The sequence below is a fragment of the Macaca thibetana genome, chromosome 19 (genome assembly GCF_024542745.1).
Source record: "Macaca thibetana thibetana isolate TM-01 chromosome 19, ASM2454274v1, whole genome shotgun sequence".
Classification (NCBI taxonomy): domain Eukaryota; kingdom Metazoa; phylum Chordata; class Mammalia; order Primates; family Cercopithecidae; genus Macaca; species Macaca thibetana.
The window spans coordinates 13106583-13120972 of record NC_065596.1 but is presented as its reverse complement, the minus strand read 5'-3'; the positions used below and the strand labels follow the sequence as shown (position 1 = coordinate 13120972).

Genomic DNA, 14390 nt, shown 5'->3' with positions numbered 1-14390 from the left:
TATAAAGTGCTTAGATACACAGTAAGTGCTCAATAAATGCTCAATATTATTACTCTTATGATTAGTATTACCTGCCTAGCCCCCGAGGGCACTGGAATTGGTAATCCAGCGCCTGAACAAGTCCACTGTCAGGGTCTCCGAACATCAACATCCATTTATTGAGCAGTTGCTGTATACTCTGACTGTGCTAAGGGCTAATGGATCTGCCCTGTCACTTCCCTGCTCTCATCAACCCTCATTTCCTTCCTCATTCACTACAATCTAGCCATCCTTACTGCTCTCCTGGTAGCCCAAGCATGGTCTTGCCCCAGGGCCTTTGCACCTGCTATTCTCCCTGCCTGGAATGTTCCTTCCCCAGACGTTGCATGGAATGATCTCTCACTTTCTTCAAGTCTCCCCTTAAAAGCGAGGGTAAGGATTTGGGTCTGTTTTGTTTCTTGTTATGTTGCTACACCCAGCACAGGGCTGTGCACACCAGAGGCACTCAAGAAACAATGAATGAATGGATCCACCCAGCAAAGGGGATTCCCAGTCTTACAGGCAGGAGGCACTGGGCAGGATTGGCGCCCCCACCTGGCTGGCTCGCTGTGCACACCAGAGGCACTCAAGAAACAGACAATGAATGAACAGATCCACCCAGCAAAGCAGATTCCTGGTCTTACAGCCAGGAAGCACTGGGCAGGATTGGCACCCCCACCTGGCTGGCTCTATGTCCTCCCTCAGGTTTCTTCCCACATTGAGACCCTGCATCTCCCACCTTGTGGACACGGGTGATGACCTCCAGGCCCACAGAGCCCACCAGGGCAGTGATGTCGTCCAGGAAGCGCCCAGGGAAGCGCAGCTTGCGGGGTGTGTCTAGTCGCTGGCCAAGAAGCAGGTGCAGTGCCATACTCTTCACCTGGGGGTGGAGTGAGAGGGCTGTGGGTGGGGCTTGAAGGGCTGTGGGTGGGGCTTGAAGGGCTGTGGGTGGGGCTTGAAGCGCTGTAGGTGGGGCTTGAAAGGCTGTGGGTGGAGGAGGCTTGACAGAAGGGGTGGGGCTTTAGTAGCAAGGGAGGTGGGCTGAAGGTAGGTTTGAGCCCTGTAGCTGCAGGTAGAAGTTGGGGCCTGAGGGATGTAGATGGGGTTTGTGACCTATGGGTGGGGCTTGAGAAAGCCATGGGCGGATCCTGTGAGCATCCCAGGCCGAGTGTAGAGAACGGGAAGGCTGAGAGGGTGTGGGAGGGGCTTATGCAGGTCTCCCCAGGGCAAAGTCCAGAGGTGGGACAAAGGGTGGGGCTTGAGGCACTGGATTTGAAGGGAGCTTTACTGGAGGTCCAGAGGGGATGGGGCCAGCAGGCCCTGGGAAGGGGGCTTCAAAGAACCTATTGAAGAGTTTTAGGGATGTCTCTACCTTGATCAGACAGCTTTCCCTCTTTTTTTTTTTTTGAGATGGAGTCTTGCTCTGTCGCCCAGGCTGGTGTGCAGTGGGCATGATCTTGATCACTGCAACCTCTGCCTACTGGGTTCAAGTGATTCTCCTGCCTCTGTCTCCCATGTAGCTGGGATTACAGGCACATGCTACTACGCCCGGCTAACTTTTGTATTTTTAGTAGAGATGGGGTTTCACCATATTGGCCAGGTTGGTCTCAAACTCCTGACCTCAGGTGATCCACCCGCCTCGGCCTCCCAAAGTGCTGGGATTACAGGCGTGAGCCCCTGTGCCCGGCCACAGCTTTCCCTCTCTATCCAGGAATATCTCTTGCAGGATGGAGGTCTCCTCTCTAGGTGAGGGTCTCTTAATGGTTTCTCTCCTTAAACAGTCTCATGGGGAAGGGAGGCTCTCTCTAAAGGGGGTTTCAGGTACAGTCTCTCCACGGAGACACCACCTTAAGTGCTTCTTACCTCCCTAGGTGGGGGGTCTCTTGGGGCCATTTCTCAAATATCTCAGGTGCAATCTCAGGGGGCTTCTCTCCTTTTTTTTATTTTTTCTTTTTTTTTTTGAGTCTTGCTCTGTTGCCCAGGCTGGAGTACAGTGGCGCAATCTCGGCTCACTGCAAGCTCCGCCTCCCGGGTTCATGCCATTCTCCTGCTTCAGCCTCCCAAGTAGCTGGGACTACAGGTGCCCGCCACCACGCCTGGTTAATGTTTTTGTATTTTTAGTAGAGACGGGGTTTCACCATGTTAGCCAGGATGGTCTCAATCTCCTGACCTCATGATCCACCCGCCTCGGCCTCCCAAAGTGCTGGGATTACAGGCATGAGCCACTGCGCCTGGCCAAGGGGCATCTCTCTTTAAAAAAGGAAGGGGCTCCCTTGGGGGTCTCTTGCCACCAGGCAGGGAGGCGGGGGTCTCACCATGAGCTGGAAGAAGAACCAGGCGTGCTGGAGGATGGCCTCGCGTACGGCACTGCTGCTGACCACCCACTGCAGAGCCAGCTCCTCGTGAAGCAGCTGGGGACAGAGGCAGGGGTCACAGAGTGCAAGGTGCCACCCCTTCCCGCACCCCCTCTGGAGGGCATGCCAGGGGAGGATGCAGCCGGAGGGCTCGGGGTTAGTCCAGCAGGAGCCAAGCAGGAGGAGAGGGGTAAGAGGAGTGGACGTGCCCTTTCCCTGGGCTCACCAGACCCCCTTGGGCTCTGGATGGGGGAGGAGCACTGGACCCCTTTGCTGGGGGCCAGGACAAAAATGAAGTCATCCACCCTTCCCCCCACTACCTTCTGTACAGTGGGTCTCGGCTGGGTGGCTGGTGGGGCTGAGGAGGAACCCTCGAGGTAGGAGGAGGCTCGGCTAGAGGCGCGGTCGATGGCCTATGATGGGATGTGATGGTGAGGAGAGGGTTAGTGTGGATGAGGTGAAGGGGTACGTGGTTGGAGGAAAGACGTGTCCATGCAGACAGGGATGGGGGAAAAGAGGTGGGTCGGTGTGAATATAGAGAAAGAAATGCTTCCACATGGATGGGTCAGGGCCATGGACGGGCAGTAGGGGCAGGCAGGAAAGAGAGATGGGTCAGCGTGGGTGGGGAGGGGAGGCTGGTTGGCATGGCCAGGGTGCTGTGGGAGTAGACAGAGCAGTGGAGGCAGGGACAAATAAAAGAGTAGCTGGAGAGAGCTGGGTAAGTCAAGATCAAGGTGTGTGGGTATGGGAGAAGAACGTGAGGCTGGGTGGGGTGGCTCAACACCTGTTATCCCAGCACTTTGGGAGGCTGGGGCAGAAGGACTGCTCGAACCCAGGAGTTTAAGACCAGCCTGGGCAACATAGTAAGATAATGACTCTACTAAGAAAAAAAAAATACATATATATATATATGGCTGGGCCTGGTGGCATGTGCCTGTAGTCCCAGCTGCTCGGGAGGCCAAAGCAGGAGGATTGCTTGACCCTGGGACTTGGAGGTTGCGGCGAGCTGTGATGGTACCACTGCACTCTAGCTTGGGTGACAGAGCAAGACTCCGTCTCAAAAAAAAAAGGAATGCTGTAATCCCAGCACTTTGGGAGGCTGAGGCAGGTGGGTCATGAGGTCAGGAGATCGAGAACATCCTGGCCAACATGCCAACATGTTGAATCCCCGTCTCTACTAAAACTACAAAAATTAGCCAAGCATGGTGGCAGGCACCTGTAATTCCAGCTACTTGGGAGGCTGAGGCAGGAGAATCGCTTGAACCCAGGAGGCAGAGGTTGCAGTGAGCCGAGATTACACCATTGCACTCCAGCCTAGGTGACAAAAGCGAGACTCTGTCTCCAAAAAAAAAAAAAAAAAAAAAAAAAAAAAAGAATGTGATAGAGGAGGTGAGAATAACAATGAAAACACGGTACGGCAGTGACACAGCAGTGCGAACACAATAGGCAGAAGGAGTGTGGATGGAGCAGGACCGAGAACACACGAAGGCTGGGAATGGGTGCGTGGTGTGTGGGGTGAAGGCAGAGGAGATGAAATCAGTGTAGACAGCAAGAATGTGTGTGGCCAGAGAAGGTGAGAGTGAGTGTGGACGAGGTGTAGAGTATGACCGAGTCAGTGAGTCTAGAGGACAGAGAGGAGGACGCAGAGGTGCAAGAGGGTGCGTGTGGACAGAGGAGGTTAAACACAAGATGGGGAAGGAGGAGAAAGACAAGGCAGAAAGATAAGGACAGAGGAGGTGAGATGTTGATGAGGTGCCAGGAATAGCAGAGACAGTCCAAGGGTCCAGGCCTGGCCCTGCCCAAGCCTGGCTTGGGCCTTAGTATCCCCATCTGTGAAATGGGTATGGGCAGAGGAGTTCAAGCTCCACTCTTGCTTCCTCCTTCGCTGGTTGGGAGGCGAGGCTGCTCGCAGGAAGAGGAGGTCTGATGACAGAGCCGACCCAACCCCGGGACCTACTTTGACAATTGAGGGCTCTCCAGCTACCCCAGTCCCAGCCATGCCCTGGCAACTCACTGTGCACCACGAGGGCCTTCCATTGAAAAGGCCCAGCCTCAGTGTTACCAGATTTCCAGATTCCCAACAATCCAAGGAAATGACTGCCCTAAGGCCCCCCTGCTTGTTCTGCTAACAGTCCCCTGGGCCTGTCATAGGGTACAGGTTGCCTTGGTGATGGGCACAGAGCTGGAAGAGGCCCTAGGGCCAAGTGTGTAAGGAAGCAAGCCCTGTGGCCTGCTCTCTGTGTGTACCGTCCTCTGACCTTGGTCCCAATATTTGTACATGCCTTTCCCTCTTCCTGCAACACCCACACCCACCCACCCTTCCCTAGCTGACTCTATCTCACCCTTCAGGTCCCAGCAAACGATGTCACCCCCCTGGAGAAGCCCCCAAGACCACCCAGAGAGAAGCTGGTATTCGGTTGCTACTTGCTTCCTTTCCACGCTGTGTGATCATACACTTAGCGCATTTGTTTGATCCATGTCTATTTCCGCAACTAGTTAGAAGCTCAGGGTCAAGGCCAGACCAAGAATCTATCATCCCAACAAAATCCCACTGCAATGCCCTCAGCCCTAACTCAAGCACAGGCTCAGGACTGCTGGGGGAGCACCATATTTTGAGTCCAAACTGCATCTGAAAAATTGGAGTGTTATCTTCATTTTACAAATGCAGAAACTGAGGCTCGGGAAGATGCATCCAATTGCTCAGAGCATGGGGTGAGCTCATAGCAGAGATAGGACCTGAACCCAGGTCCGTTTGGAGGCAAAGCCCTTCACTACACCAGGTACCTGGAAAGAGGCAGGGTAAGTAAGGGGAGCTCTTTGTCTTAAACGGGATAGGGGAGCCGAGAGGTTCCGGTCCAGCCCTTTGAGAATCCCATGATCTGGGTGGATTAAAGGGAGGTGAATAGGCCATGCAGGGCAGTGAGGTTATGGGTGACTGGATTTGCACTTCATTTGCATGCTATTTGCATATCATCCCTGTGCCTTCTGTCTCCATCTGAGACTGTGGCCTATGTAGCAGCAAAAGGCCAGTTAAGATGACCCAGCGATGCCTAAACACAGACTTCACAGCCCCACACAAAGGCAGGAGAGGGGTCTGCCACCTCCTTCAGGCAGCCCCCTTAGGTTAGTCAGATGCAGCCAGGAAGGTGGGAGGAGCTCATGCTGAGGTGGTGTCACACAAGTGCAGGGACAGGTAGGAAGGGCACCTGTCTGGGGTCGGCCCCACAGTAAGGGGGCGCCCGCCGCAGCACAGCCTTACTGCCTCCTGGAGCATAAGCGGAATTCACCCAGGAGTGTGAGCGGTCGATGCCCTGGAGATACACGGAGAAGTGCTAGCATCCCCAGTGGAGGGCAGGGAAAGCAGCATGAAATACCAAGCGTGGACATGGTTCTGGACCATACATGTGCCCACGTATGTATCATCATACGTCCTGAAAATTCTGAAAAATGTACCCACGTATGTATCATCATACGTCCTGAAAATCCTGAAAAATGTGCATATGTATGTAGGTCCATTGGGTGCATGCCTATACATACTTGTGTATGTGGGTCCATGGGTGCATGCATACACACCCCTGTACGTCTGTGCATGGGGTGCATGTGTATACACACCCGTATACGTATATGCATGAGGTGAATATGGACCCGTGTACATACAGGCATAGGGTGACTGTGTATATGCACCTGCGTAAGTAGAGGCATGGGGTGAATGTGTATATGCACCCGTGTCTGTATATGCACGGGGTGAATGTGTATATGCACCCGTGTCTGTATACGCATGGGGCGAACATGTATATGCACCCGGGTCTGTATATGCATGGGGCGAACGTGTATATGCACCCAGGTCTGTATATGCATGGGGCGGAACTGTATATGCACCTGTGTCTGTGTATGCGTGGGGCGAACGTGTATATGCACCCGGGTCTGTATATGCATGGGGCGAAAGTGTATATGCACCTGGGTCTGTATATGCGTGGGGCGAACGTGTATATGCGTGGGGCAAACATGTATATGCGTGGGGCAAACATGTATATGCGTGGGGCGAACGTGTATATGCACCCGGGTCTGTATATGCGTGGGGCGAACGTGTATGTGCACCCGGGTCTATATATGCGTGGGGCGAACGTGTATATGCACCTGGGTCTGTATATGTGTGGGGCAAACGTGTATATGCACCCAGGTCTGTATATGCGTTATGTGTGGGGTGAATGTGTATATGCACCTGTGTACATATATGCATGGGGTGAATGGTGTATATACACTTGTGTCCACACATTCATGGGGTGAACATATATATGTGCCCGTGTATATATATGCATACGGTGAACATGCCCATGTTCCTGTGTAGGTATATGCAAGTGAGGGGTGAATGTGTATATATGCACCTGTGGACATACATGCATGGGGTGAATGTGTATATGCACCTGTGTAGGCATATGCATGAAGTGACTGTGTAGATGCACCTGCTACACTAGGTACATATTGCTCTTTGTTCAGCCACGCCAAGCTCTGCCATCGTCCTCGGGTCAGTCATGGAGTACAGAGCTCAGTACCAAGTCTGATCCATACCCCACAACCTGCGACAGCCCAGCCCAACTCTGCTGCCCAGAGTTAAGCCTTCATCCATGTTGTCGTCTCTGTTGTTTCCCATGTTTCATCAGCAGAGATTCTTTGCCCACCCACGCGGCAGCTACAACCACTAAGCCTGGAGATTCCAGGGCCCCCGTTGCCCTACCTTGCTGGCCAGGATGCGGGAAACCTCGTCATCCACAGAGCCAGGGGCCACGGCGAGGTCGGGGTTGCTGCTGCTGATGCTTTTGGAACGCGCCAGGTAGAGGCTTATGGGGCGACCAGAGCCACGGGCCAGTGTGGCAGCCTGCACTGTCACTGGAGGGGCCCCTGAGGATGGAGTGAATAGGGTCAACCACCCACCCACCTGATGTGATGCCTCCCAGTCCCTTCCTACTTAGCTAATCTTTGCAAAATCACTTTCCTTCTCTGACCTTCCAAATTCCTCATCTATAAAATAAGTATAATGACTGCCGCCTCACAGAGATTTAGGGGGCATTGAAAAACTGAGAATAGGCCAGGTACAGTGGCTCATGCCTATAATCTCAGCACTTTGGGAGGGCAAGCCAGGAGGATCACTTGAGCCCAAGAGTTCAAGCCCAGCCCAGCCAACATAGCAAGACTCTGTCCCTACAAAAAAATTAATGATGGCCAGGCGCGGTGGCTCAAGCCTGTAATCCCAGCACTTTGGGAGGCCGAGACGGGTGGATCACGAGGTCAGGAGATCGAGACCATCCTGGCTAACACGGTGAAACCCCATCTCTACTAAAAAATACAAAAAACTAGCCGGGTGAGGCGGCGGGCGCCTGTAGTCCCAGCTACTCGGGAGGCTGAGGCAGGAGAATGGCCTGAACCCGGGAGGCGGAGCTTGCAGTGAGCTGAGATCCGGCCACTGCACTCCAGCCTGGGCAACAGAGCAAGACTCCGTCTCAAAAAAAAAAAAAAAAATTAATGAAAAAATTAGCCGGGCATGGCAGTGCGCACCTGTGGTTCCGGTTACTTGGAGAGGCTGAGGCAACAGGATTACTTTTTTTTTTTTTTTGAGATGGAGTCTCACTCTGCCGCCCAGGCTGGAGTGCAGTGGCCGGATCTCAGCTTACTGCAAGCTCCGCCTCCCGGGTTTTCGCCATTCTCCTGCCTCAGCCTCCCGAGTAGCTGGGACTAGAGGCGCCCGCCGCCTCGCCCGGCTATTTTTTTGTATTTTTTAGTAGAGACGGGGTTTCACTGTGTTAGCCAGGATGGTCTCGATCTCCTGACCTCGTGATCCGCCCGTCTCGGCCTCCCAAAGTGCAAGGATTACAGGCTTGAGCCACTGCGCCCAGCCGGCAACAGGATTACTTGAGCCCAGCAGTATAAGGCAGCAGTGAGTTATGATCGTGACACTGCACTCTAGCCTGGCCGACAGAGTAAGATCCTGACTGTTCCTTTTCTGTTTTGAGAGAGTTTCGCTCTTGTCACCCAAGCTGGAGTGCCATGGCGTGAACTCAGCTCACTGCAACCTCTGCCTCCTGGGTTTAAGCAATTCTCCTGCCTCAGCCTCCTGAGTAGCTAGGATTACAAGCATGCACCACCATGCCCACCTATTTTTTTTTTTTTTTAATGAGACAGAGTCTTGCTCTGTCACCAGGCTGGAGTGCAGTAGGGCGATCTCGGCTCACTGCGACCTCTGCCTCCTGGGTTCATGTGATTCTCCTGCCTCAGCCTCCCGAGTAGCTGGGACTACAGGTATGCGCCACCATGCCCAGCTCATTTTTGCATTTTTAGTAGAAACAGGGTTTCACCATGTTGGCCAGGATGGTCTCGATGTGTTGACCTCGTGATCTGCCTGCCTCAGCCTCCAAAAGTGCTGGGATTACAGGCATTAGCCACTGTACCCGGCCTAATTTTTGTATTTTTAGTAGAGACAGGGTTTCACCATGTTGGCCAGGCTGGTCTCAAACTCCTGACCTCAGGTGATCCGCCCGCCTCAGCCTCCCAAAGTGCTGGGATTACAGCTGTGAGTCACCACGCCTGGCCAATCCCAACTCTTAAAAAAAAAAAAAAAAAAAAAAAAAAGAAAAAAAGCCAGGCGCGGTGGCTCACGCCTGTAATCCCAGCACTTTGGGAGGCCGAGGCGGGCGGATCACAAGGTCAGGAGATCGAGACCACGGTGAAACCCCGTCTCTACTAAAAATACAAAAAATTAGCCGGGCGCGGTTGTGGGCGCCTGTAGTCCCAGCTACTCGGGAGGCTGAGGCAGGAGAATGGCGTGAACCCGGGAGGCGGAGCTTGCAGTGAGCCGAGATCGTGCCACTGCACTCCAGCCTGGGCGACAGAGCGAGACTCCGTCTCAAAAAAAAAAAAAAAAAAAAAAAAAAAAAAAAAAAAAAACCCTGAGAAGAATAATGCCTGACACATAGGGGTTGGTGTTTATTTGGCAAATTAAAAAAAAAAAAAAAAAAAAATCCAACTCTGTAGAGGGATTACCATTTTGTGCTAACCATTTTGTGTGGATTATTATGTCATTTACTATGACCAGCGCCCCCATGAGGTGGGTACTATTTTTTTTTTTTTTTTTTTGAGATGGAGTCTCGCTGTGTCTCCCAGGCTGGAGTGCAGTGGCGTGATCTCGGCTCACTGCAAGCTCCGCCTCCCGGGTTCACGCCATTCTTCCGCCTCAGCCTCCCAAGTAGCTGAGACTACAGGCGCCCGCCACTACGCCCGGCTAGTTTTTTGTATTTTTAGTAGAGACGGGGTTTCACCATGTTAGCCAGGATAGTCTCGATCTCCTGACCTCGTGATCCACCCGCCTCGGCCTCCCAAAGTGCTGGGATTACAGGCTTGAGCCACCGCGCCCGGCCCGGAGGTGGGTACTATTATTACTGCTGTTTTGCAAAAGGAAAAACAGGCTCAGAGAAGTGACGTCACAAGCTCAAGGTCACAGAGATTGTAGGTGGCAGGGCCAGGATTCGCATCCAGGCGGTCCAGCTTCAGTCCCCGCTCCAAGCTACTGAAGAGGCTTGCTGACTGACTAAATCATTTTCCAGCCAAGCAAACAGAAACCACAGCCCAAGGATGGGGCAAAAGTGGGCAAGACATTATCTCTGTTGCAAGTTGCTCAAACCAGCCAAGGCCCGTGAGGCCTCAGGGCCTTTGCACATGCTATTCTCACTACTTGGATGCTCTTCTCCCAGATCTTTCTTTCCTTTTTTTTTTTTTTTTTTTTTGAAACAGGGTCTTGCTCTGTCGCCCAGGCTGGAGGGCAGTGGCGTGATCTCAGCTCACTGCAACCTCCATTTCCCAGGTTCAAGTGATTCTTCTGCCTCAGCCTCCTGAGTAGCTGGGGCTATAGGCGTGTGCCACCACACCTGGCTAATTTTTTTTTTTGAGACGGAGTTTCACTCTGTCACCCAGGCTGGAGTGCGGTGGCATGATCTTGGCTCACTGCAACCTCCGCCTCCCGGGTTCAAATGATTCGGCCCCCCTAGTAGCTGGGATTATAGGCACCTACCACCACACCTGGCTAATTTTTGTATTTTTAGTAGAGACGGAGTTTCACCATTTTGGCCAGGCTGGTCTTGAACTCCTGACCCCCTGAAGTGATCCACCTGCCTTGGCCTCCTAAAGTGCTGGGATTATAGGCATAAGCCACTGTGCCTGGCCTCAGCTAATTTTTGTATTTTTAGTAGAAACAGGGTTTCATCATGTTGGCCAGGTTGATCTCGATCTCCTGACCTCAAATGATCCATCCACCTCGGCCTCCCTAAGTCCTGGGATTACAAGTGTGAGCCACCGCACCCAGCCTCTTCTCCTAGATATTTCTTGTCTCCCAGGGATTTCTACGAACTCACCATCCGGAAGGCTGGGCTCAGTGCCAGGCAGGCGAAATGCGTAGTGGATGTAGGCAGCCAGCTGTGGGCAGTGACCGCGGGCATCCTGGGCTGCCTCCAGGCTCCGGTGGACAAGGCTGACTACGTGGGCCATTGCTTCAAAGGCTCCACGGCCCAGGTTCACTGCCGGGCAAAGCAGAGGTCAAGTTCCAGGGCCCAAGGCCTCTCACCTCCCCGCCCACTTTCCAAATATAAAAACATCAGGATTCGAGGGATCATGTGCTCATTAAAGGGTCACAGATTTTTTTTTTTTTAGATGGATTTTTGCTCTTGTTGCCCTGGCTGGAATGCAGTGGCATGATCTTGGCTCACTGAAACCTCTGCCTCTCAGGTTCAAGCAGTTCTCCTGCCTCAGCCTCCCGAGTAGCTGGGATTACAGGCACGTGCCACCACGCCCAACTAATTTTGTATTTTTAGTAGAGACGGGGTTTCTCCATGTTGGTCAGGCTGGTCTTGAACTCCTGACCTCAGGTGATCTGCCCGCCTCGGCCTCCCACAGTGCTGGGATGACAGGCGTGAGCCGCCGTGCCCAGCCAAAGGGTCACAGAAGACCTTCTCTGGGTGTAGGGGACTGGGGGTCATTTATCAGATGAGACAAATGGCCAGAGAGGTAAATGGACCTATAGAAGTTCCCTCAGGACCTCAGGACTGAGGAGCCATGCGCTGGATGGGGAAACTGAGGTCTGAGGCCACATCCGCTTACCAATCTGACCACTGATGATCGGGGGCCTGACGACCAGACGCACGAGCTTGTCCAGCACGTGGTGGGAGAAGGCCACGAGGGGTTCGGGGCTGGCCAGGCGCAGTGCTGCAAGACTGGCCCGCAGCTCCTGCTCCACGTTGCCCTCGCTCAGCACAGCGTCCTTGAGCCGGAATGGGAAGGCCCCCTCCTCCAGGACATGCACCAGGGTGAAGAACTTGTCCAGGTGGGGGTCCTGGGTAGGGACGTGGAGTGAGCAGGGTGGGGCCCCAGGGGACGAAGACCACCCCCGCCTGAATCAGCAGCTTCTCTGAAAGCTGGGCCCAGCTGACCAAAGTCACGTCCAAGGCCCGAGGCCAGACCTCCCCAGCCAGCGGCAACCGTTACTCAATCCTAGGGCAGGCAAGAGGGGAGCAGGGCAGGACTCTTGGGTTCCCGCCCCACCCCGTACCTGGGGGTGCACAGAGGACACGGCCGTGAGCTCCACACTGAACACGCCCTTGTGACCGTCCACCCAGCGCATGCCCGGCAGCGCCACCTGTGGGAGGGAGGCACCGGGTGGGCACTGGTCAGCCCTCTCCGACTGATCAGGTCACCCAGCGGCCCCAGCCATTGCGACACTGTGGCGTGAGTATAGCCTGGTCTGGGGGTGCAACCAAGCACCCTGACTCCAGCCCTGGTCCCAGTAGACTGAGGGGGTCCACTGGGCAGGCTGGAAAACCCACATGCCAAGGAGGGGGGCAGAGAACGGAGACACAGGGTGAATGAACACTCATTGAGTAGGTCAGGAAACAGGATAGGAGGATTTGAGGCCTCGAGTCATTAATGATGGTGCATTCATGGGGAATGATAAGGTACTGCGGGGGCAGGGGACAGTGATCAGGAAGGCAGGCAGGGTGCTAAAGTGGGAATGGAGCAGAGAGGCAACGGGAATCTTTGGGGAGGACAGGTAGGACACAGAGAGGCATTAATAGGGGGATAATGAGCTACACAGGGGCCCTGGAGGCACCAGTAGAGGCCAACAAGCCTCCCAGGATTGAAAGGAAGGAAGGCAGGTGACTCGGGAGTGCTTCTGGGGAGAGTGCATTGGCAGGCAGGCGCTCCGGGACACATACATCGGGTGTGAGCACGGAATAGCTGGGCGGCGGCTGGTCCACGGACACTGGGAGACAGAAGGGGCCGGTCCTCAGGCGCCCATGCTGCAGCAGTGGGATCCACTGGGGAGAGGCTGGAGGTCAGGTCTGCGGCCAGGCTTGGGGACGAGGAGGGCTCAGGGGGAGGGAGGGAGGGAGGGGATGGCTCACAGTAAAGCCCACGGGCGTCTCCAGGGCAGTGCCCGGCCGGGGCTGGCAGCTGACGTGGTAGAAGGTGAACAGCAGGTGATGGTTCTCTGTCACGCAGGCTGGAAGATGCAGCTTGAACTCCTCGTAGAATTCAGGGGACCTGGGAGAATCAGGCTGGGGGATCTGCTGGGGGCTGGGCTCCCCACTGTCTGCCCCATCACCTCTGCCATGCCACACCTGCATTGCTGCTGGGCCTCACTGTCTCTGCTCTCTGCCTCTACTTCCCTCATTAGCACTCTGGGAGCCTCTACCTCTCTTCTTCTTCCTGCCCCCTGTCTTCTCATCGATGCTGCCCTATGTGTATATATAAGGGACATCCTCCTATCCCCATGAGTGCCCCCGAGTTCCTCACGTGTCCCCCTACATACTTGTTATGGTAGACCACCGGTGTGAAGGCCTCGCGGGTAAATTCACTGCAGCTGGACTTGCCAAAGATGACCTGGCGGAGTGGATGCATGAGGAACCCATGGGGGATGCCCTCCCCTCCTTCCCTGGGGTGCAGTCACTGACCGGCAGGGCCTGGCTGGGGTCCTCGCCTGTCATGTACTGCACTCGCACGGCAAGGTTGCGCACGGAGCCCTGGCGGCTGCTGAAGTTGAGGCTGTGCGGGTACACGTACAGCAGGTTCCTGTCGGGGGCAGGATGGGGGTGTCAGAGGAACAGGGCCCCTGAAGGTGCACATATGAGGCTGGGGTGATGGGACAAGGCTGGCTGGGAGCACAGACAGTCCGGGAAGAGTGGGTCATGAGGCTGGGGCATTCAGGGCCAGGTGAGAGGTAATACAGGTATCAGGCAGGAGATAGGACAGAGGGCAGAAGGTGGAGGACAAGTGAGTACCCTCAAAGCACGGATTGGGAACAGCGTGGTAGAGGGTGGGAACACAGAAAGACATCGGAGGCACTCGTGGACACAGTGACACACAGAAGGCAGAGAAGAACGAAGCACTTGGGGCCAGAGTTCCAAGGTGGCTCAGGTGGCCAGTGGTCAAGCCTAAGCCCCACCCAAGGGCCTGACTGCCCTTCCCCTAGGAGGTCACTAGAATTATGTGGCCTATTTCTCAGGTGCGGAAACTGAGGCCAGAGTCAGAGTCCTGCCTCCTTCCCCCAGGGGCAACTCTGTGCAAGCCTTGACCTCTCTCTGGCCTCAGTTTCCCTGTGTGTATAATGGGCACTTCAGGCCTTCCAGCTGAGCCTTTGTAACGATACTGATGATGATAAATAACAACAATGACAATAATTGCACCAAACACTATTACTACAACAATACAATAATTGCACCTACTGTGTGCCGGGCTCTGTTCTAAGCACTCAACATGAAATCACTCATTTACTTCTCACAAGTAGCTCATGAGGCAGGACTAATATCACCACCATTTTACAGAAAGGGAAACTGAGGTACTTGCACAATCTGCCAGGGAGTAAAATGGCAGTCAGTGGTGATCTGGGTATATGCAGGTCTTGGAGATGAGGCTGTGTGACCTTGGGAGAGTCTCTGCCACCTGCACCTGCCCCCTTGGCTACTAACCAGGCCAATAAAA

At 54.3% G+C, this 14390-nt stretch overlaps 1 protein-coding gene across 5 annotated transcripts in view; it reads right to left on the bottom strand.

Moving 5' to 3' along the window:
* Positions 1 to 14390, bottom strand: part of DOCK6 (dedicator of cytokinesis 6) — a 62954-nt gene that overhangs the window by 25183 nt on the left and 23381 nt on the right. For 2 of the 5 annotated variants that reach the window (XM_050769986.1, XM_050769990.1), the window contains 12 exons: positions 13364 to 13481; positions 13222 to 13292; positions 12815 to 12953; positions 12626 to 12727; positions 11962 to 12048; positions 11514 to 11745; positions 10772 to 10933; positions 7108 to 7271; positions 5579 to 5683; positions 2693 to 2785; positions 2334 to 2429; positions 758 to 898 (listed from right to left, as the gene is read on the bottom strand). In XM_050769986.1, the coding sequence (XP_050625943.1) occupies positions 758 to 898; positions 2334 to 2429; positions 2693 to 2785; positions 5579 to 5683; positions 7108 to 7271; positions 10772 to 10933; positions 11514 to 11745; positions 11962 to 12048; positions 12626 to 12727; positions 12815 to 12953; positions 13222 to 13292; positions 13364 to 13481 (1510 nt within the window). The remainder of the gene's footprint in view (positions 1 to 757; positions 899 to 2333; positions 2430 to 2692; positions 2786 to 5578; positions 5684 to 7107; positions 7272 to 10771; positions 10934 to 11513; positions 11746 to 11961; positions 12049 to 12625; positions 12728 to 12814; positions 12954 to 13221; positions 13293 to 13363; positions 13482 to 14390) is intronic. The other 3 variants (XM_050769987.1, XM_050769988.1, XM_050769989.1) reach the window with 3 other exon arrangements.